The sequence below is a fragment of the Pantherophis guttatus genome, chromosome 1, assembly GCF_059756535.1.
Source record: "Pantherophis guttatus breed Tessera chromosome 1, ASM5975653v1, whole genome shotgun sequence".
In the NCBI taxonomy this organism is placed as follows: domain Eukaryota; kingdom Metazoa; phylum Chordata; class Lepidosauria; order Squamata; family Colubridae; genus Pantherophis; species Pantherophis guttatus.
In genome coordinates, this window is record NC_142063.1 from 298631122 (window position 1) to 298655508 (window position 24387).

The window sequence follows — 24387 nt, forward strand, 5'->3', positions numbered from 1 at the left end:
ACATCTTCCTTCTATGTCCACAAGGATAGCAGGCAGTGAGTTGGGAAAAGCCCCATCTTTATTATCATTATTATTATTATTTTGATAACAATATCACCTTATTTTTGCCTGATCCTTCAAAATAGAAGCCTCCCTTCCTTGCCCCCCTCCTTGCCCCCGTCACTCAAAGCTAAGCACCCCTCCAACAAAGATGAAGTGTAACCCAGAGCTTTTGAGCCAAGGTGTTGCATGCAGCAGGAAGAGGCCCGTGCAATAGGGATGGCGAGGCGGGAGGGTGTGGGGGAGGGAGAGAAAGGCAGTTGGGGGGGAGGGCATGGCAAGACGGGTTCGCCTGCAATGAGGAAGGTAGGACCGGGGTGGGTGGGTAGGTGGGGGCTTCCTTTGCCCTAGAGCAAAGATGCATCGGCAAAAGCAAAGGAGCATGCAGCATTTTTTTTTTCCAGGCAGCCGGATTTTTTTTTTTTCTTTTTCCTTTTCCGAGCCAGCGAGACGCGCCATTGTACGAGTACTCACTTCTTATTTACAGACCCGATGCCCTCTCCTCGCTTCACGGGCAGGCATTTTTTCAGGACTCGGGGAGGCAGAGTTTGAGAGCAAAGAGGTGGGGGTGGGAGGGCTGGGGAAGAAAGGGGAGGGGAGACAAGAGGACCAGAAAGCGCGTGGGACTGGAAAGGAACCACAGAGAGACAGACAGACAGACAGACAGAGACAGGGAGAGGCAAAGCGGGGAAGGCTTGGATGCTGAGAGCTCGGATTCCACGCGCGCCCTCTCGCTGGGGTGTGTGTGAGACGCCCGCGCTCGCCTAGTCGTGCGCGAATGTGCGTGTGAGTCTGCGTGTGTGTGTGTGTGTCGTCTCGTGCGTGCGTCTCGTGCGGTGTCTGGGCACCACTCAAGGTGTGTATGTGTGGAACTCCCTCAGCACCGCTCCTCTTGTTCCGCCTCAGCCCCTCCTGGACACTCCCCGAGCTTTCTTAAGCGTGGCTCTCTCGCTCGCTCGCTTCTCCGCTCCCTCCCCCCTCCCCGTGGGTGACTCGCGCTCTGAGAGTCGGAGCTCGGCTGCCGGCACGCTGTCGCTCTCTCTCTCTCTCTCTCTCTCTCTCTCTCCGAGGCGCGCGGGATCTCTCCGGCTGGCTCGGCGTTTTGGTTTGTAAAACGGAAGGGGACTTCTTCCTCAGGCTCCGCCTCCCTCGGCTCCTTGGAGCAGGTGACCGTGGGGTTGCTGGTCGTGCCTCTTCATTACCCACCATCACCACCACCACTCCGCCGGTGCGTGACACGGTTTGCCCCTTCTGAATTAAGGCGGGCGCCGGAGCAGGTTCGGCCAACCTCCGTCTGCAGACCTTCCTTCCACGCGGGGTGTGTTCTTCGAAGAGCTCGAGAGCCGCTTGAATCCAGTTGCCGCCTGAACTCTGCCTGCCGTTCCCCCCGTTTTCCCGAATACTATCCTTCCACGGTGTCGTTGGCTTCCACGTGGCTACAGATTCAGTAGCCCGTAAACTCGCCCGCGAAGTCAGAGAAGCGCCAGGAGCCTGAAAAGGACCGCGGGCTCCAAAGGCAAAGGGCGCAGACAAATGGCCCGCGCGGTGAAGTGATCTTGACTCGCAGACAAGTGTACTTACGTAGCAATGGCTGCCCAGATAGTCGAGCCCTCCTCTGCCACTGAATGAATGAGGAACGCGGCCAGCTACAGCTTTAAAGGGGGACAACTATTGGAGAAGGGTGGATGGATTTCCTCCCTGCTTTTGTTTTCCTCCAAAAGCAATTGCTCTTCTTAATAAATGGTATGGGGGTGGGTGGGGGAGATGGAGCTTGGAATGGCACCTGTCAATTGCCTGACTGACAGACTGACAGGTCACAGATTGCGTGCCATGGGAAGAAAGCAGGGTGGTCAATAATGCTGGAGTTCTGTCTCTGGCTAGTAGGGCTTAAGAGAATGGCAGTGCTGGCTACAAGTCCAGTTCTGTCCTGATGGCCAACAGTACCTGAAAGTAGCCAAAGGCCAGCTATGAAGCCAAAAGGGAATATGCAGAACAAAATCATAAAAATAAAAGTGTGGCCACAAGAATGGCCCTGTTGCCTGAAGCAACAAAAACCAATAATTCATATAAGGGCGACAGAACTGGCAACACAGCTGGCAGAACCTACATTCTTTCCTAGTTTAAATCAACCTTCAGTCTAGATAAATCAGTTTAAAAATAGGTTTCACATTGTCAAAAGAGGAACCTGTTTGAAACCCATTGGGCCCTTTGGGAAGTGCTGATCAGACATGACATGCCAATGATGAAATGATGAGGACACTGCCAGGTTCCCTATATCCCAAGCCAAGAAGTTGTGGAGGATCATTTCCAGTCACCAAGGTGGGGGATGATATCCCGCCAAGCCCTAGAAGTGGCCAATAGGAGCTTCATCTACTGCAACATCAAAAAATGCATGACAGTGTGCCACGAGAAAATGAACTGGAATAACTCAATATGACTTTAAAGATACAGATATAAGACAAAGGATACATGATGAGGACAAGATATACAAAATGATGACTGGAGCATATTCATTCAGCAGATGAGAGACATGAGTATCTGTGGAGGAGGGCAAAAGGGACACAGATATGTTGACTTCATCACAAACATGAAGTGACCTAGCTAGCTTTTTGCAACACAATGCAAATATGTAGTTGTCATTTGCATGATGACATCATCAAAACTATCTGTGGACATGAGGATGTAGCCAGAGGGAAGTAGAAAAGGAAAGAAAATATACACCCTAGCATTGCCATTTTTCACCTTTATTACCCTGACCCTGAAACAACCTCTTGTCTAGGCTGAATTTTTGAACCAGATACAAGTCAATGTGAGACAAAATAACAGTATGAATAAAGACCGATGAGTTGAAAATTGGAGAAAGAGCCTGGAACATTTTCACAAGTGACATTTGGATTAGTTCCTTTGAACCTGTCACTGTTAAGTTGCTTATTCATTTATAGACAAGGGTAATGGAATGTGTAGATGAGTTTTGAGGGATGAGAGGGGGAAATGCTGCCTAGGAAACAATCAGATAAAGATTGTTCAGGTGGTGGAAAGTGGTAGTGGAAAGTTTCTGCCTTCAGACTTGCAAGATATAGCTTTACAATAAAGTAGAATTAGCTCATCCAGTTGTGTTTCCTGTCTGCTTTACCCAGGAGAGATGATATCAAGACAGCAAGTACAAAACAGAAGATATTTGGCTAATTTAGCTTACAGATGAATGAAAATGTGTGTTCTTCTGTAACTAGGGATTGATCCTAGTTATCTCTTTATCTCAGTGCCAAGAAAACTGGTGTATGCGATATTGGCTATTGTATTATTTTTCCACATGGTTAAGAACTAAGCTATATAGTGAATAAAATTATCCAATGCATCTGTGGTAGATTTAGACTGCATTAGAATGTATAACCTTTTGCTTAAACTATAAATGGTTTCTTATTTGAAGTAAATGTCATACTTGCATATACATATAAAAGTAGCACATCAGGAAAGATGCTAAGTTTAGACCTGCTTTCCTTACACAGTAGTTTGCTTTTCCCATGCCTCCAGTTACCTTGCACTGCAGACATAATATTTCTCCTAATTTAAGTCATGTTGCCAAATAAAGGTGGTGTTAAATGGTTGAAGTGATTATACAATTTTAGAGCTATAAAGTATAGTAGGTGATGATGTGTCATGCTATTTATTTCCGATTTATTTGTATATGATAACATTTATAGATTGACATGTATTAATGATGCTAATTAAATTTAGCAAACAACGTAAAAATGCCTCAAAAAGTACATTACAATTAAATATTCACATATTTAAAATACTTCTGTGTGAGAGCATCCCAAAGCTCAGATAATGCTATTAAAAAAAATTCAGCCTAAATAAAGCTAGTATCAAATGGCAGCACGTAGTTGACCTTGGCTGATTCCCCCACTTCTTCCAAATTCCTAAGCAGAGTTAGACTAATTATGTGGATAAGAAACCACCAGGAAATTGTAAAAAATCCCAGAAAAAGGAAATGGCAAGTTATTTCCACCTTAAGAATGTATGTATTTGCCATTATTAACTAATTACCTTAATGTGTAAACCAGTAATTAGATTGTTAAGGCAGCCATCATTCCTTGAAGTAATATGTTGAAGTCCTAAACTAATACTATGAAATGAAGTTGCTAGATGAACATGTGCCAAAAGATATTCCTATAAAGTAGGCTTATCAGAAAGAGGAGAAGTCCTGGTCTCTGCAAGTAACACATTCAACCAACTTCTAATAATTATGACAATAATTCTGTTGCAACAACACTGTCCCCAGGATACACCCATTAGTGAAGTGTTTACTGAATTTCAGTCCTCAGAGCAACTGATATCAATGGGTTTAGCATCATGAGTCCACTTCATGGAGAAAGTATGCATAAATGAAATAAATATATCTATGCTTTTCTTAACATTAGCCCTTAGAATATTTTTATTTGTGCCAATAATCGAGTTGTTTTAGGAGAGCAGCCATACGTTGTCTGTAGATTTTGGCTGAAATTTTCCTGATTGTTAAAAGCATCTGCAAAACTTGAAACAAACTTTGAAACAAAGCTTCTAGATTAAAAAAAGGCATAGCAACATATTTACTTGACCTAATTCTTTTCCGTCAGAGCCTGGAAAATTTCATGCATAAAATACCATTCTCCTTTTTCTCTGAAATGTTTGATAGCAATGGTCCTTTACAAACAGGAACACTATTTGTTCCTCCCAAAGGGCAGAAAGTTTCTTGACCTACAATTCCTTCTATGCTTATGTGGAAAACGTTCCTTTATTTAGGCGTTTCTCCTTAATTCCAGATTGCCTGTGACTGGAATTTAGTCACTTGTCTGGGATGGTGTTGCGTCTCCTGCTTGAGCAGGGGGTTGGACTGGACGACCTCCGGGATCCCTTCCAGCTCTATTCTGATTGATTGATTGATTGATCGATCGATCAAGATAGCTGAAAGGCATAGTAACTAACAATCTCAGATTTGGGAAAGTTTACATAATTTACACATGCAGGGAGGAGGGATTTTTCAGAAAGAAGAATAATGTGAGGTGTCACACGAACTCAATAAAACATACATAAAACATGGGTTTAAGAATTCGTCTCAAAGAGTATTTCTCACTACTAAATTAAAGTGCTATCCTCTTTGTTGTGTTAGCGCAAAAGAAAATTGGCATAAAATGTGTGTAACCCATTGCCAACCTTATCCTTCCTCTGCAGCATTTGTCCCAAGTCACTGCCAAGTTGTGCTGACCTGATCTGTGATTAGCTAGTCACTACAGGCAAGGTGATTTGTTCTTAAACTCTGGGTTTGCTGCTGCTCCCCCTTAGTAGGCCACCAACCATCAAGGAAAACATGCAGGAGTCAGGGTTTTGATTCAGGATTGGATGGGTTGGAATTTTGCCTAGACATCTTTAGCTAGGTTTGCCTACTGTATCCCTTCTTAGCCCTTATTCACACATACTCATCTGCTCCTAAGGTTTCAGGGATGCAGAATAAAAGTGTTGCAGAAGTGGTTAAACTATGTTTTCATTGCCTTTTTTTTTTTTTTTTTTTTTTATTGAAAAGGTTTTCAAATACAAATTTTTCCCCCTTTTTCCCCCCCCTCCCCCCCTCCCTAACCCCCCCTCCCCACCCTTCCCCCCCTGTGACTTCTTCGTAACAAAAAAAAAACCCTAATTCATAACAGATTACTTACTCCCTCCTCAAAATACTGACCTTTACTTACTAAAAGTATTATAAATCCCCCTTTATCCATACATTTCAGAAAAGAAGAAGAGAAAAAAAAACAAAACAAAAAAAAACAAACACATTATACTATAACTATTATAAAATAACTCTAATTTAGCATAATAGTGTTTTATATCTATGCATTATTGCAACAATTCAAAACCACCTTCCACTTTAAAACTATACAATAAGTCCTACTTTAATAACATTTCAAAGCGGGCTCCCCATAAAATCTAATTTAACATTTATTCCACTCTATCCATTTCCTCCACTCCCCTAAATGTATCACTTAAAAATCCCTTTTCTTAAACTAATCAGTCTGTAGCTAGCTTATTCACCCACTGTCTTACAAATTTACCATACACAACAATTCTTGATATCTTTAATTCACTGCCCACACTACTTAAAAATATATATATATATATATTCCATTATATCTAAATAAAAAAAAGAAAAGACAATAACTTTAAATTTATAGTCCATATAATATCTTCTTGAAGTCTTTCCACTGGATTGTTAAAACCAACATCCATAATAGGGTGACATAGCTTGCGGATGCAACAGTTTATTCAAGATCTCCAATCATATCTGCCCCCATCAGTAGTAAACATCTTCTTATATATATAAAAGTAAAAACAACCACCCGAGTGACATTATAATTGTATTCCATATAATAATAATTGTGGGTTTCATCAGGATTATTAATTTCCATCATCGTATTGGGTAACAACCCGATCTTCTGCATGTCCCAATGTGATTCTCTTGCCTTATAATTCAAGATAATTATAATATATTTATCAACACAAAAAGAAGTTTCAAAATAGATAATTCAAAACCATCAATTTGAGGCTCTTTCCATGTCCCAAAATTACGGCAATGCAGAGATCTGCCACTATCCTCAGGATGATATTGACCAATATGTCGCCTCCTCTATGTTTTCACATAATCATTCATATTTTAAAATCACTGGCTTCACTGTTGCTTGGGTTAGAAATTTCTATTTTTGTACAACCTATTTCTTTTTTTGTTTTCTTTTTGTGGGTTTGACCTCCATCCTAATTTTTTGTGTCTCGCATTTCTTTTTTATCCCTTGTATATCCTCTAATTGGTTTCCATGCTTGTCCTTGCCTTGATAAGTCATCACATTAAAATCAGATGGCACTTCTCTCAAATTTGTAGATAATCCAGCTGGGGTATCCGATAAATCCAAAGGCAATTTATCTGGTACAGTCTCTGTCTTTAGTTCCAGCTCCTTCTGCTTATCCTGTATTATATCTGAAGACGTTAAATTCATTTTCAACCTATTTTGATAAAATTCTTCCGCCCTTTCAACAGTATTTAACTGGTATCTTTCTCCTTGATATCTCAATATAATACCAACTGGGACGTCCCACCGGAATTGAATATTTCTCCTTTTTAACTCAGACACCAGAAAGCCAAATTTCTTCCTTTCCATTAATATCTTAGGTGGGAGTTCCTTGTAAATCCAAATCTTTCTTCCATACAATTGCAAATTAGAATTGAAGGAATTTTGCACAATTTTATTCCTAATTTCTTTATCTGAAAAATAGATTACCACATCTCTAGGCAATTGCCTTTGCTTGGCAGTCCAAGAGTTTATTCGATAAGCTCTGTCAATCCTACAAAACACTTCCTCAGGTTGAATCTTTAAAATCCCAGCTAGAAATTCAGAAGATATTTTCCTTAAGTCATCTCTGTTATTTTCCTGCAAACCTCTAAGTCTTATTGCATATTCTGTGAAATTATATTGTATCTTTAGAACCTCTTTTTGAATCCTCTGTTCCAGATATTCTACATTACCAGACTTTTGGTCAGCATCCATTTTAAATTTTTCTTCTGAACTATAATCCTGAATATTTAACAAATCATTTTCAATTTTTTGAATTCTATTGTCCAATTTATCTTGAATTTCATCCATTTTTGACTCTAGTAAATTAGTATTTGTATCCAACCGAATCATGAATTCTGGCAATTTTAAAATTTTTTGCTGCAAAAAGTCAAACTTGGATTTCACCAATTCCTTAGTTTCCTGCTTAAATTTTTCAAGTTGCTGATTCACAATCTCATCCCTTCTTTCAATCTCCTCTAAGAGAAATTCTATTATATTAAAATCAGGTTTCTGGGACTGAAGAGTTAAAACATATTGCTTTAAATTCTTGGTGGGGGAATCCCCCCCACCTATTTGTTTGTCTGACTTCACAAGCCTCAGTGCCATGTTTCCGCCTAAGCAGGCTTTGTTAGAAGAAGAAAAAAAAAAAAACAAGACAAAAGACTTCCAGCCAGCAACACTCAAGCCTCCAGGGAAAAAAAGAGAAAAACAAAAACAGGAGCGGAGTTTTGTCTACAAATGTAGCCAGTGGTATTTATTCCGCTACATTGTAATAATAAAAAACGGAAGAACTTTCCCTCTCAAACTCTTCTCCAGCCGCGGCAGACGCCATTTTAAAAAGAAACTTTTTTCCTCTTTCTCTTCCTCTATTCTCTTAAGTAATTTTTAAAAGATAAGTAAAATACTTGCGCTTCAGTATTACAGGTCCAGCTCACATTTTCTTTGAGTAATCTGTCAAATTCGCAAGCTTGCTTTTGACGCCTGGCTCTGCATTAGCAGAGGTCTCCCAAAGCCCGGAGCAACGGCTGGGGATATGGGGCATCTCATCCGCTCCATCCCAAAAGTAAAAGAAAAACTTTTGGGACTCTGCAGAGAGTTCTACCCACCCCTGCCGGCTCTATCTCCGTTTCCTCATGGGAACGGAGTTTTTTCGAGCCGCCGTTCCGTTGTGAAGGCGGCTCTAACAGGCAGTGGAAGCTGACGATCCCAAAGGAACGTCTGGCGGCGGCCAGCAGCAAACAGGAAGTCGTTTTCATTGCCTTTTAATTCTTCTATTTTCTTTGCATTTATTTTCCCTTTGAATGTATCAGAAGGTGGCAGCAGGTGGCCTATCTTGTCTGGGTTTGGAACTAGCTTCTTAGTAGCACTTGGCCGAGACACTACCAGGAAATCCCCAGACTACAGTCTTTGACTGGAAAATTGGTGAGGGAGGAATCTAGAAAAAGACAAAGTCAGGCCATTTTTATTATTGCCAAGTAAACTGCATGGCTGTATCCATTGAGTTACCAAAATTGATTTTCAACTCAAAGTTGTCTTTGTTTTCTTGCTTCCATTACACTTCATGTAAGATGTTATATTAAATACATGCATTCTATGTTCTTTTGAAATCTGTAGTAGGAGTTTCATTCAGTAGCTCAAAATTGTCTTTTTTTTACTTCTTATCCATAACATTTGTACACAGATATTTTATAAGAACAGTGGAACAAAAAAAAAACTTGGTACATATTCAAATAGCAACTAATAGGATTGAAATTAATTTAGTGATAGGTAATTAGGTCTGGCTACATGTTTTTGATTTACCAAAATAGGGAAGATGTAATAAAATATTAAGCTTTGGGAAGTTGGATTCTGGATGAATGTCAAGAAAAAAATCTTGATAATATAGTTTAAGAGTGGAATCAACTATGCAGAGAGATGGTGGACTGGATGTGTGTTAAACAGACTGGATAGACCTTAGTTGCAGATACTTTGTTTTACAATTTCTTTCAGAAACCAGACCAGTGGTGGGTTGCTCCTGGTTCAGACTGGTTCTATAGAACTGGCAGTAAAACCGGCGGGAGGCTCTGCCCACTGACCTGACATCATCAGAAGCAATCTGCGCATGCACAGAAGTGAGGTGTGTCCGCGAGCGAAGCGAGCGCGCACACACGATCCCATTGCAAATCGGTAGTAAAGGTAAGTAAAACCCACCCCTGAACCAGACCATCTCATATTTTTGATATGAGTACCACAAGAGTGTGTAATCATTTTGCACTCCAATTTATAGATTACTTCTGAAGTCTGGGTGCTGGATTAGTTCAAAACTTTATTGGGCAGGCATTTTTAAACATTGACAAAACATACCACATAAAAAAATAGACAGGTCAACAAACACTGTGACTGCAAAGTACCTTATTTTTCAGAGTATAAGACGTACTTCCCCCCCAAAAAAAGAGGGTGAAATTTTGGGTGCATCTTATACTCTGAATGTAGCTTTTTCAAAGCTTTTTTCCAGCCCTAATGAAGTGCTAGCAAGTGAAGCGATCTTCTGCTTTGCCTGCTTTTCTCATTGTTGCTAATCAGTTGTGCTTTAGAAGCTCTTTTCCAGCCCTAACAAGGCACTAGCGAGTGAAGCTATCTTGCCCGCTTTGCCTGCTTTTCTCATTGCTGCTTCCTGATAATCAGCTGTGCTTTAGAAGATGTATTTTATCCCCAACCAGGGGATAAAAGTGTGCGCGCTCAAAACCAGCGAACTAATGCGCTGAAGCTGACCAGACTAAGGATGCTAGCCAGATGAACACCAGGTAGGCAGAATTTTGTTTTCCTATTTTCCTCCCCAAAAACTAAGGTGCATTTTATACTCTGAAAAATATAGTATATTTCTAGTGAAGGAATACATTTATACCAAAGTGGAAAATTCTTTCCTCAATAGTGATGGAGGCTTCAAACACAACTTGTCCCCCATTATTTTGCTGCTCTTGCATTAGTCCCCAAGAAAATCAATCACAGCTTCACCTAGGAGAACATTTAACTATCCATCTAGGAGAAAAGATTTAGGAACACTGACTCTTAATGAATCTCTGTCTACTCATCTAAGGAGCCTATTCAGATTAAGTAAGAAATGAAACCAGCATGGAGGACATATGTGGGGTCCCCTAACCAACTTGCTCAGACTGAAGACGATTCTTGAATAAGTAGTAAAATGTTTCAAACCAAAAAGAAAAGAAGGCCAGTTGCCATGACTCAAGCTCCAGATGTCTAGTTTCTCACACAGTGCTTTGCTATTTATGACACAACAACAGTGCACAACCTTGAGAATATCAAAAGGTTATGAAGAGTATATGATACCCACTTGATATTTTAAGTCTCAACTTCTAACTCTTTGAGAACAAAGATGATTTAGAGCCCTTCAAATGTCCCATTCTTCACCTGATCCATGTCATCTTCTGAGACATTTCCTAGTTTTTAGTCCTATATAATTCATGTTTCAGGGAAATAAGGAAAAAAAATTGATTCAGAGACATCTATGGAGAGGGGGAGGTCCCAAATTATGAAAGCAGCATTGTGTTATCATATAAGAAAGGGGTACAGCTAGCATCAAAATACTGTAGCATACCTCTGCTTCCAGCATTTTATCATGCAGATGTGTCTGATTTGATCTTAAATATATAAATAATATTTAGACTCTCCCAATGGTCATTCCAAATGGCCAAAGCAGATCACTGGAAGAGTTTAGGGGTTTCACTTAAAGTACTTCCCATAAAGAAACATCTGTCATTTTTAAATAAAAAATGTTTGCTTAACTATTTGCCTAAGTAATGCTTCTTAGTAGATATCCTTTAATTCTAGCCCCAAAGAAAGAAACAAAAAGAAAAGTTGAAGGAATTTTTGTCTAAAATAAAAATTATTTTCTCTGAAACTGACAGTTTCTATAACATTAGTCCTAAAAATTTCTACTATTCCTCAAACCTAAACTCATTTAACTGCAAAAAATGTTTTTTCCACAATAAGCTATGAAGGCCATCAATCCTGCTCTAAACTGAAATTATTTATTCAAATTGCACCAGCATATTTTCCAAAGCACTCTGAATAAAATGCTGTATTCCCTGCACATTACTATCATAAAATTAGGCCATTCCTACACTAGCAATTTATAGTGTCTTCTACAGTTATCCAACCATTGTGGTACCAAAATGACAATAATGCAGACAGACTTTGTATTTATTTATTATTTATTTATTATTGCGATTTGTATGCTGCCTTTCTCCCTGGGGACTCAAGGCGGCTTACAAAATGACAAATTCCAATACAAATCACAATGAAATAAAATTAAAATCAGCAACCCTATTAAAACAGTTTAAAATTATGACAGTGTACCCCCAAATGGATCAGTTGAGTTGACGGAAGCTTGCGATGGAAGGAAAGAAGGTCGGGGGCTGTCCTGAGCTCGGTGGGCAATCCATTCCAGAGGGTCGGGGCTCCCACAGAGAACGCTCTCCTCCTGGGGGCCGTCAGCCGACATTGTTTGGCCGACGGCACCCTGAGGAGGCCGACTCTGTGAGAGCACACAGGACAGTGGGAGAGCGGCTGGAGATGGTCCTGCAAGTACCCCGGGCCTAAGCGATTAAGGGCTTTATAGGTAAGCACCAGCACCTTGAAATGTATCCGGAGCACCACCGGCAGCCAGTGCAGCTCACGCAGGAGAGATGTTACATGGGAGTATCTAGACGCCCCCGTAACTACCCGCGCAGCTGCGTTCTGGACTAGCTGGAACCTCCGGACGCATCTCAAGGGCAGCCCCATGTAGACCGTGTTACAGTAGTCCAACCTAGAGGTAACGAGGGCATGAGTGACCGTGGCAAGGGCATCCCGGTCTAGAAAAGGGCGCAACTGGCGCACAAGACGCACCTGTGCGAAGGCCCCCCTGGTTACGGCCGTCAGATGGTCCTCTAAGGACAGCCAAGAATCCAGGAAGACACCCAAGTTGCGGACCCTATCAGAGGAGGCAAGAGTTTCTCCCTCGATCATTAAGGATGGAACCTCCAGATCCCAGGATGCCGACATCCACAGCCACTCAGTCTTGGAAGGGTTGAGTCTAAGTCTGTTCCTCCCCATCCAAACCCGCACTGCTTCCAGGCAGTGGGACATCACGGAAAGGGCAACCCTAGGGTGGTCGGGGTGGAGATGTAAAGCTGGGTATCATCAGCATATTGATGATACCTCACCCCAAAACCACAAATGATCTCACCCAGAGGTTTCATGTAGATGTTAAAGAGCAGAGGGGAAAGAACCGATCCCTGAGGCACCCCACAAGTGAGAGGCCTCCAGGAGGATCCCTGACCCCCCGCCCAAAAAGACTGCAGGCGACCAGAGAGATAGGAGGAGAACCACTGTAAAACAGTGCCTCCTAACCCCATCCCCCTGAGCCGCTGCAGCAGGATACCATGGTCGATGGTATCAAAAGCTGCTGAGAGGTCAAAAAGGACCAGGATGGAGGAACAGCCCCCATCCCTGGCCCGCCAGAGATCATTTACTAGGGCGACCAATGCCGTTTCCATGCTGTGACCACGCCTGAAACCAGATTGGTAAGGATCGAGGTAGTCTGTTTCCTCCAGGAATTGAGGGAATTGCTGTGCCACCACGGACTGAAGTATCACTTCAGCAATGGCAGTGTTATCTTAGATGAATATAATGTGCTAGCAACAGCCATCTTAAAAATGTACCTAGGACCATTTTAAAAGCATATGAGGATGTGAAGAGAAAGAACCTAATGTTTATATTTTGTTAGAAATATAGAAAAATTTTCCTGTTTTCATTATATTTAAATAAATATTTATTTTAAATAAAAACAAGAGTACCCTACGTTACACCAAATGGAGAGATAACTTCTTCCACAGGCAATTTTCTTAAATCACAGACAAACCTGAGGTAATGATTGGCCTTTCATGATATTGCTTGACATGGTGGTAACACCAATTACATTTTGGGCACGTTACAAAAAAACAGATCTCTTGAAAAGTCCATAATGGGAAAAGTGGAAGAAAAGGAAAAAAGATAACTAGCATTAATGTAGATGACTTGATTACAGTGGCAATGAATACATTATTGGAAAACTTGAAGGGGCAGACTAGGGCTGCCGAAAGGTCTGTCTATGTGATTACTAAATAGCCGAAACTGAATGGTACATAATCAGTCTATCAATTTTATCAAATTTGTGCTGTCCTATTCTTTCTTCTCCAGCAAGCGGCAAGTTTGAGCATTTGCAAAGCATTTATTATCATTCTTAATATTGTCGAAGTATAATCTCCTTTACCTGTGTGCAAGGCTTATTGTAGGACTCCTAGTCCACCAGCTGATTTTCATAAGTCCAATTGCACATGAAATGTTCACTAATGCAATTAATTGTAATTAATTCTGTTGCCACTCAGAAAAGTCTTTCTATACCCCTCTTTATATGAACCAAGTGATTTAAAGGCAAAATTAAACACAACCACAACTCATTGCAATTGATTTAAGATAGCAGTTTTAAGCACGCTTAAATCACACTAATTGTAGGAAGCTCAGCTTGAAATGGTTAATAACATTTGATTTTTTAGTATGTATGCTTGCATTTAAATTGTTAGAAATCATGTTCACATTATATTCTACCAGAACAGATACTACAGAAGAAGAGTGATGGGTGAAAATGGAAATCTAAGGTAAATAAATATTATCTCAAAACCATTTTGGACCAACAAGTAGATTAGAAGCAGTTTTTCTTTAACTCATTTATTCCCCAGTTTGGAACTTCCCTTTTTAACTGTACCTACTGGTAGAAAATGAAATCCAAATCAGCTCTAGGTTGATGTAGATTTCTTGGTGGTTTGAATGTGTCAACTGGAAGTACATGATTGCATAAATCCATAGGTTTTCTTGAGGCATCGCTTTAGTAGGCTTCATATCACAATGATGATTAACCAGGTCAGAGAAAGAGCTTGTGATTTCATTGATGCAACACGCTGAGCATATTTTGTTTTAACTTTGGTTAGAATTTTCTTATCAATTTTTTTTTGTTTTTTTGCTAACCAAACTGTTTGGTTCATGTATAATTTAGTGCTTTGTAAGAACCCTGAAAACTGGTTTTTAATAATTGAGTTAATGTGAGTACAGTTAATGCATTTCATCCTCCACTTCCAATGTAGGCATGCTGACATTCGAGTTAAAAAATCTTTTTTAGTAACTTTAATAATGTTTTTTTTTCAGAGCATCTGGAAAGAAATAGCTGGTCCTGGGTCATTCTTACCAAGAGCAGTCTCATGGGTCCATACTTGGAGACCTGAAATTACTGATTAGATTAGAGGATACCATCCCAGATAAACTAGGAGCACAATCTGCATTACAAATCAATGATTTATAGGAAACACTCATTCGGGTAGACTGTGAAATGAGCTATATTTAATTAAAATGGGCTATATTTAATTAAAAAACAAAAAGGGAAACTAATTCCAGAAAATGGTTTCAGGAGAATATTATATTATTAAATACAAAATCATTATCATAATAAGATTATGCCAGAGCTGAATAGATCTGATGATTATCTGAATAGGATAAGAAGATTGATGTGATAAATGTACATGGAAAGATCTATAAACTAAAAGAAAAATGCAGAAAACATCATCCATATATACTTGACAGTCAGTATTTGCTGGTTCCAGCATACCATTGCTAAGGCTGCACACTATTTTCTGGTCTCCCAGTTTGTAGCCTGGTGCCTTAAGCATTATACTGAAGTGGCTCTCTCTCCATTCTGTATAACAATTCAATTTTTGCAAAATTCAAGGATTACATATATGACCCTCATAAAATATATAATAAAAGGAAATTATAATTTCCATTCTTAATGATAGCAATAGCACTTACACGTATATAGCGCTTCACAGTGCTTTACTCTCTAAGCAGTTTACAGAGTCAGCATATTGACCCCAACAATCTGGGTCCTCATTTTACCGACCTCAGAAGGACAAGCAATCTTGAGCTGGTGAGATTCAGACTGCTGAACTGCTGATAACCGGCAGTAAGCAGAACTGGCCTGCAATAATACTGCATTCTAAGCAGTGCGCCACCACGGCTCTATTAAAACTGTATGTGCTTCGCTATAATCAAGGCCATTACTTTTGTGATTGGATTCCATAACTCCTTTCATTTTAGAAACAGTAAATGATCCTAAATGCAGACGCCCAAAGAGCAACTGGGTCCATCCACTCAGCATGGCTGATTGCCAGTAGACTTCCACGTATAAATCAAGATGTTAATTGTTGCCTGTAAAACCTGTATAGCTCAGAATCTGGCATCTCTGAGACAGCTTTTTCCAAATGAAAACTAATAAAATCCCAAGGAGTGTCATCATCATAGTTCCCAAGGGTGAATCTTCTTTGTAGCTAACCCCTTCTTGTGGTCCCATTTCTGTTGGATAGGGATCAGAAGTGCTGATAAGAGGAACAAAATACACCAAGACCATGACCATGACCATGTAATCAGAGCTTCCTCTTTAGTGCAGATGGTTGACTGCTCCAAAAATGTGACTAATATGATTATCGGAATGGAACCGAACGGAACAGAATAGTTGGAAGGGACCTTGTAGGTCCGTGATGGCGAACCTATGGCACGCGTGCCAGAGATGGCACACAAGTCCTCTCTGTGGGCACGCACGCTGTTGCCAGCTGCTCTTTTGGTTTCTGGTGTGCACATGTGCGCCGGCCAGCTGGTCTTCACATGTGCCAGAGCGCCGGAAACCTGAAGACCAGCACTGGCTACGTGGTCTTCGGGTTTCCACCACACACACATCAGTGGTGGGTTACCCCCAGTTCACACTGGTTCTATAGAACCGGTAGTAAAACCGGTAGGAGGCTCTGCCCACTGACTCTGATGTCATCAAAATGCTTCTGCGCATGTGCAGAAGAGCACACACGCACGAGCTAAGTGAGAGAGCACGCATGGCCCCACTGCGAACCAGTAGTAAAGATAAGTAGAACCCACCCCTGGCGCACACGCGCCGGCCAGTTGGTCTTTGTGCGCGCTAGAGCACACAAAGACCAACTGGCCAGTGTACATGCATGCACATGTGCATTCTGGTTTGGGCACTTCGTGCCAAAAAGGTTCATCTACCCCCTGCTCAAGCAGGTGACCCTACACCATTGCTGACAAATGGCAGTCCAACCTCTTCTTGAAAGCTTCCAGTGATGAAGCTCCCACAACTTCTGAAGGCAAGTTGTTCCATTGTTCTCACTGTCACATTTTCTCCTTATTTCTAGGTTGAATCTCTCCTTGATCAGTTTCCATCCATTATTCCTTGTCTGGCCTTCAGGTGCTTGGAAAATAGGTTGACCTACTCCTCTCCCCTCAAATATTAGAATGGCATGAATTCTCTGGTGTAACAGATTATTTTAATATGAACTATAAAGCACCTTTAAGTCTTTCTTAAAGGTTAAGATAATTATCATTATATAATTATATATAATTATTAATATAAGTTTAAACAAATCCAGGTATAGAAACTATATTCATTCATGCCATGAAAAATCCAGTTTTTCAAAAGTACATCAACAGGCCTCAGCAGGTTCAAGCAATAAATTATTAGACTTTTTTAAAAAACCTGCAGAAATTGGGTTCATCACAGGTAAAACATTCAGTTGAACTAAACGTGTTTCCAAGCAAATTGTTCCTAGCACCAATAAAATATGGTTCATTTGCTGTAACTAGAATTGCAGCATATGGACTCACGTTTTTTCTTTGTTTTTCTAAATATTTCCTATGCTACTGGACATAACATCTGTTCAGAGCAGGAAAGACAAAGTTCAATACCTTTGACAAATATGTGAAGATAATTCCAACTGGTCTTAAATATATATATTACGGTAAGTGTGATTGCCCCATTTAATTTTTTTTTGGATTGGAAATGTATACTGAAACAGGAAAACACCTTTTACTCGTGTTTTTCAATTAATTGGTTTATAATTTATTATTTTTAAAGAAAATAATTCATTTCCTTTTAATGCCACTGATTGCAACCAGTGCCTCGCAAACAAGAACATAAAAAGAACAAATTACTGTAAAATTGGCTGGAGCAAATTACCAAAAATAACTACAAATTAATTACAAGAAGGCAATCCTTGTAATAAAGCAAAATGCTATTAATTTTTAATATTAATATTAGTCAAAATAATTTTGCACTCATAAAAGATCAGTTAAAAATAGATTTATAAAATAGTATGCATTCAAAGTTAATAATGAATCCACGTAAGATGTGAAAGGTCCTTGGTGCTCCCTGACTTTGGTTGTTTTCTTACAGATGTTTCTTTACCCAAAGTGCACCAATGATGTTGCCTAGTTTGGGTAATGAAACACCTGCAGGAAAACAACCAAGCTCAGGGGGCACCAAGGAGCCCTCATTTCAACCCTGAACTACAAATATTCTCCTTTATCGGCATGTAAGAAGCTCATTTTTATTGTCTATGTAAAATGTGAACATTTTTTAAAAACAAAACCAAAGGTCATATACACTTACACATATTATGCTTTTTTTCCCCTATTTGTCTACAAATAAAGTAAGTGGAAAAAAACATTGTGTGACAGACCTAGATTTTCAGATGTCTTTGTGTCTCTTCCTTACCCCTAAAGTATGGATAAAGTATGAAGATGATTAATTGAGGCATAATGATTTCATATCCTATGCCTAGTTTGGAAACAGACAATGTCCTAATGTATTATTTCAATCTTCTGCATGCATAATATTAGTCTTGCTGGGCTCTGAGTGAGTTCCTTACTAGATTTGCTTTGTTAATTAAGTGAAATTTCCTAAATATTAATTAATTAATTAATTAATTAATTAATTTATTTATTTATTTATTTATTTATTTATTTATTTATTTATTTATTGGTTCGATTTATATGCCGCCCTTCTCCGGCGACTCAGGGCGGCTTACAATATGTTAAGCAATAGCCTTCACACTTTTGTATATACCTGCTTAGTAGGGCTTTTAGTCCCCCCTAAGCGGTGTTCTTTTTTATACAAAGTCAGCTTATTGCCCCCACAATCTGGTTCCTCATTTTACCTACCTCGGCAGGATGGAAGGCTGAGTCAACCTTGAGCCTGGTGAGATTTGAACTCGCAGTAATTACAGGCAGCTGGCAGCTAAGTGCTACTTAACAGCACTTTAGTCCACCACTTTAGTTGCACCACTCAAGGCTGTCATAAGTCCATTGGACAAAACGAATGCTGTATAATGCCTGATGTTGTTGCTGTTGTTTATCTTAGAGATGGTTCAGTTGGGGAATTGACTGCCACTGTACCTGACCCACTTGCTGTATGAAGAAAAGCTTTTTGTAAATGGGCAGCTCTCCATTATGCCACACGGCAACCTCCTTCCTTCTCCTTCCCAGAATCCAGCAGGTTCTGACAGGTTCTGGAGAGCTAGTAGCGGAAATTTTGAGCAGTTCGGAGAACCGGTAGCGGAAATTTTGAGTAGTTTGGAGAATCAGCAAATACCACCTCTGGCTGGCCCCAGGGTGAGGTGGGAATGGATATTTTGCAATAGCCTTCCTCTAAAGTGGGGTGGGAATGGGGCTTTTGCAGTATCCTTCCCCTGCCACACTCACCAAGCCATGCCCACAGAACCGGTAGTAAAAAAAATTGGATTTCACTACTCTCCTTCCCCCAATTGTGGCTTCTGCAATGGCTATGGTCTGAGCTAGACGAGATTGCTATCCCACCCTGTTTTCCTGATTTAACCTCCAAACTTATTTCTTCTCACAAGCAAGATTCAAAATATCTGTTGTAATGTGAGACAAATACTCTGGACCTCATTTTGATATTCTGCAAATGCTTCTTACTTTCTTATTATCATTTGGTTAGTCTGAAGAGGATGATGAGGCCAGTAAGGACATTCTAATACTATGATCTCCCTAACTGGCAATCCTCCTTGGTGGCACCCTTAGGTGTTGGCATTCTCTGACTCTCCTTGAATTCCTAAACCTACACATATGATCTTGGTTCTTCTTCTCTCTCTAAATTTTCACACTCAATAATTATGGACTATCCATAGTCAAATCAATAGCCACCTGTCCTACTTTGAAGGAAAGCAAAAGACACTGAGAAATCCAAACACAGATCTCCTATATTACATCTGAATCGATATCTCAGTAAAACCTGTCACCAAAGTCACCCAGGAACGTGGCTCCACTCAAAGGAGATTTTATCATTCAGAAACCTAAACTGCATGCTGCTTTCATTACTTTCAGGAACTTTCTGTTGGATAGAATCCATTTTATGAGATAGCTATCCCTATTTATCACTTTAATTAAAAACAATTAATGCATATAGATAGTGCCAAATGTTTTTATATATTTATTCGCATTTACAATTTTTTTTTATCATTGGAAGGTTTCAGGAAAAAGTGTAGTGATGTGATTTTTTTTCTCCAATTTGCTTGTCTCCCTCCCAAAGAAATCTAAATTAATGACTGAATTTGTAATGGATTAATTGTGCAGCAGAAAAAGCTCATTACTACTTTTGAATTAATATTATCTCTTTGAAGGAAAACTAATGGGGCACTGGCTCCAAAAGCAGCACTAATATTCCTTGATAATTAACTTTTCTGTTTCCTTTTTCAGTGTTTCAGAAAACAAAGCAAACAGCTAAGATTAAGATACCAAAAACAAATGCCATCAGATCTTCAAAGGGATGTTTCATTTCACTGAAGGCATGAGTGAAGTGCCCCTTCAGTTCTAGTCCCTCCTTAGACCCAAAGCCACCTAGAGGGAGACCTTGGGCCATTCACTATCTCTTCAGCCCTCAGAAAAAGGCAATGGCAAACCAATTTTGAAAATCCTTCCAAGAAAACTGTGGGACTTGTCCAGACTGTTGCCAGAAGTCAAGACTGACTTGAAGGCAGAAAATTATATTATTGAACTGAAGCTATAAAACATGAGAAAAGAGTACCTGAAAGAATTCCGCTTCCTTTATGAGTTCCTAGATCCTTCTGTTTTCTGGATGCTCCTGCCAAATGAAGTAAGGCTACAAGAAGGAACTACAAGAGGAGCCCCACCGTCTCTGGAATTTCTGAATATAGTGCAAATTCTACTCAGTGAGAATGGAGAATCTTTGGCTCCATTGGCCTTTTTATTGTAAAGAGTTTTGCTGTCTGAGTTACGGTTTTATGGCATTTATGGTTAGGGTTCTATGGCATGAGTCATGGTGGCGCAGTGGTTAGAATGCAGTACTGCAGGCTACTTCTGCTGACTCCTGGCTGCCTGCAATTTGACAGTTCAAATCTCACCAGGCTCAAGGTTGACTCAGCCTTCCACCTCAGAAGGATGGACCCAGATTGTTGGGGGCAATATGCTAACTCTGTAAAGCGCTTAAAGAGAGCTGTAAAGCACTGTGAAGTGGTATATAAGTCCAAATGCTATTGCTATTGCTATTTAATTTTTCAAGAAGCAACTCTCTTTCTACATCACTTACATTTAATTTTCCTTGAATTATATCTACCGTGTTTCTCCGGAAATAAGACCCTGTGTTATATTTTTTGAACCCCAAAATAAGCACTTGCCTTACTTTCAGGGAGGTCTTATTATTATGGGGTGTGTGGAACAAGACAGGGCTCCTCTTGCCATCTTACCTGATTTCCAGCTCTGCGTTTAAATATTTTTGGGGAGAGCTTATTATCAGGGATGTCTTATTTTTTGGGAAACAGGGTATCAGAGTGGCTGACACCAAGAATCAGCTCTACCAGCTATATTTCATACAGACAAGGATCATGAGTTGATGTGGACATAATTAGGATAAGTAACAGTTGTGCAACACAATTGGCCACCTATTCTTCCATATCTGCTACATACCCATACAACATATTAGAATTATATAATATTTTAGTTAGACCTGACACACTTTAAAAGTCTTCATTGAGAGAAGTGCTGCCAAGCAAGTGTGATATTTCTAAAAAAATTATCCCTTTTATTCCTAAAGTTGCTTAATGCTGGAGCCCACAAATTAAAGCAAAGCAGAAATTACACAGCAATATTAAAAAGAGACACTTGATAAATTGTCTTCTTGGCTACCATTTATTACTACAACTGCTATTTATTTAAATGACATAGTAATGGGTTTGTTCTATTAACACTTGTGATATAACCTTACACTTGTATTTATTTTGGTCATGTAGCTTATAGCAAGTGATCTAACTATAGGGTAAGAAATCCATTATGAAAAATTACAAATACAGCATAGAGAAGCTTCAGCTTCCACAAATCTTACAGTATATTAAATTATCTCTTTCACAAATAGTTAAATCAATAAAGACTGACCAATAAAGACAAAACAGGAGACCTCTATTTATGCTCCAAATAAAAATAAAGAACAATTCAACAATTTAAAAACTTAACAAAAGTTGAAGTTCTGTCTTGGAGCCATGTATGTCAGACTCAAATTTGGATAAATCATCTTAATAGGAGAAAGGATGCAAGCTTTCCCCAAAAAGTATTTCAATAAAAAAAGGAATGATGGACCCTAAAGTTAGGGTGGTATAGCTATCCTGGCTGTTTTTGATCTCTCAGTGGCTTTATAGCAGGGATGAAATGCTCCTGGTTCGGACCGGATCGCCTCTTCGGCTGAAAAAATGCTTTTAAAAGTAAAAAAAAAAAAAAAAGCCTCTGATGATCGTACAGCTCAGCTGGGATCATCAGAGGCTTTTAAAAGAAAAAAAAGCCTCTGCCAATCAGGCAACTCAGCTGGGATCGTCAGAGGCTTTTAAAAGCATTTTTTTACAACCTCTTCAGCCGAAGAGGTTGTAGAAAAAATGCTTTTAAAAGTAAAAAAAAAAAGTTGGCCACGCCCACCCAGTCACATAACCACCCTACCTAGCCACGCCCACAGAACCGGTAGTAACAAATTTTACATTTCACCACTGCTTTATAGTATGTTATATTATTGAACTGAAGTCCTGAAAAACATGAGAAAAGAGTATCTCAAAGAATTCATTTTCCTTTATGGAGTTCCCAGATCCTTCTGTTTTCTAAATGCTCCTGCCAAATGAAGTAAGACAGGGAACTACAAGAGGAGGACCCTTAAGTTGCTTTAACTTCTCTGGAATCACTGAATATAGCGCAAATTCTACTCAGAATTGATCGTGTTATTCTTCTGGACCAGCTCAAGTTGAGGTTGGGCAATACTATATTGTATCCATTTTCCTCTTCCTTCTGGAGGTGATTTCAGTCAGTATTCAAAGGAAAGAAGTCCAGCCCACAACCCCTAAATTGTGAGGTGCCTCATGACTCTGTGCTTTCTCTGCTCCTGTTTAACATCTACATGAAGCTGCTGGGTGAGAGCTTCCAACAGTTTGGGATATATTATTAGGATCACAGGTCAGGACAAGAAGCAATGGATGGAAACTAATCAAGGAGCGAACAACCTAGAACTAAGAAGAAATTTTCTAACAGAACAATTAATCAGTGTGACAATTTGCCTCCAGAAATTGTGAATGTTCCAACACTGGATGTTTTTAAGAAGAGATTAGACAACCATTTATCTGAAATGGTATAGGGTTTCCCCTGAACAGGGGTTTGGAATAGAAGACCTCCAAGGTCCCTTCCAATTCTGTTATTCTATTCTATCTACTTTTCTATTGCCCCTTATATATTGCCAGAGAAAAGGGGAAAATGTACAGGCATATGCACATGGGGCAAGTGGGAAATGACTTTTTTTATTATTATTGGGGATCTGATTTGGTTTCTTTTTTTGTTTAATGGAATGTCATGTATTATATTTTATTCTGTTTACCATACAGTTTCTTAGATATCTGGAGCATAAGACTGCCACATATGGGATAGACAAATAAATGAAAAGCAAACCACGTGACATCATAGTGCAAAATGCATGATCAGGCAACTCAGCTGGGATCGTCAGACGCTTTTAAAAGCATTTTTTCTACAACCTCTTCGGCTGAGAGGTTGTAGAAAAAATGTTTTTCATTTCATTTCATTTTCATTTTATTAGATTTCTATACCGCCCTACTCCCGAAGGACTCAGGGCAGTGCACAGCCAAACAATAAAAACACATACAATACAAAATTTAAAAAATAGAATAAAATCAAATTAAATAATTTTGGCCCCGACAAATTTAAAACCCCAAACTTTTAAAACCAATTTAAAATTGAATATATAAAATACTAAAAGATATTTAAAATTTTAAAAATCTTTTATAAAAGAGGGGGAAAATTAGGCCAGGCCGGCCTGGTGAAATAGTAAGGTCTTTAAGGCGCGGCAGAAGGTGCGCAGATCCGGGATCCTCCGTATCTCTGGGGGGAGCTCGTTCCAGATAGTAGGTGCCCCCACAGAGAAGGCTCTCCCCCTGGGGGCCGCCAGTCGGCATTGTTTGGCTGACAGCACCCGGAGGAGCCCCTCTCTATGGGAGCGTACCGGCCGGTGGGAGGCTATTGGTGGTAGTAGGCGGTCCCGCAAGTACCCGGGTCCTAAGCCATGGAGCGCTTTAAAGGTGGTAACCAGAACCTTGAAGCGCACCCAGAAGACCACCGGGAGCCAGTGCAGCTCGCGCAGGAGGGGTGTTACATGGAACGCCATGTCACTCCCATTACCACCCGCGCGGCCGCACTCTGCGCCAGTTGGAGCCTCCGGGTGCTCCTCAAGGGGAGCCCCATGTAGAGAGCGTTGCAATAGTCCAGGCGGGAGGTGACAAGGGCATGAGTGACCGTGCGTAACGAGTTCCGATCCAGAAAGGGACGCAACTGGCGAATAAGGCGAACCTGATGAAAAATCCTCCCGGTCATGGCCGTCAAGTGCTCTTCTAAAGAAAGCCGTGAATCCAGGAGGACACCCAAGTTGCGAGCCCTCTCCGTGGGGGCCAATGATTCGCCCCCAATAGTCAGTGATGGCGTCAACTGACTATATCGGGACGTCGGAAACCACAGCCACTCAGTCTTGGATGGGTTGAGCCTGAGCCTGTTCCTCCCCATCCAGATCCGTACG

At 40.2% G+C, this 24387-nt stretch overlaps 1 protein-coding gene and 1 long non-coding RNA gene across 5 annotated transcripts in view; one reads left to right on the forward strand and one right to left on the reverse strand.

The window, feature by feature from the left end:
• KCNK2 (potassium two pore domain channel subfamily K member 2) overlaps window positions 1–24387 on the reverse strand; it is a 110090-nt gene that overhangs the window by 78604 nt on the left and 7099 nt on the right. For 2 of the 4 annotated variants that reach the window (XM_087883185.1, XM_034427818.3), the window contains exon 1: window positions 514–1115. The exons of the other annotated variants lie outside the window; for them this stretch is intronic. In XM_087883185.1, the coding sequence (XP_087739311.1) occupies window position 514 (1 nt within the window). In that variant the 5' untranslated portion in view covers window positions 515–1115. Of the gene's footprint in view, window positions 1–513; window positions 1116–24387 lie in introns of those variants that run through there. 4 annotated transcript variants of the gene reach the window in all.
• On the forward strand, window positions 293–21450 carry LOC117671708 (uncharacterized). The gene is made up of 4 exons (XR_009622780.2): window positions 293–345; window positions 9381–9566; window positions 14022–14068; window positions 20019–21450. It is a non-coding gene; the product is annotated as an uncharacterized LOC117671708 (long non-coding RNA).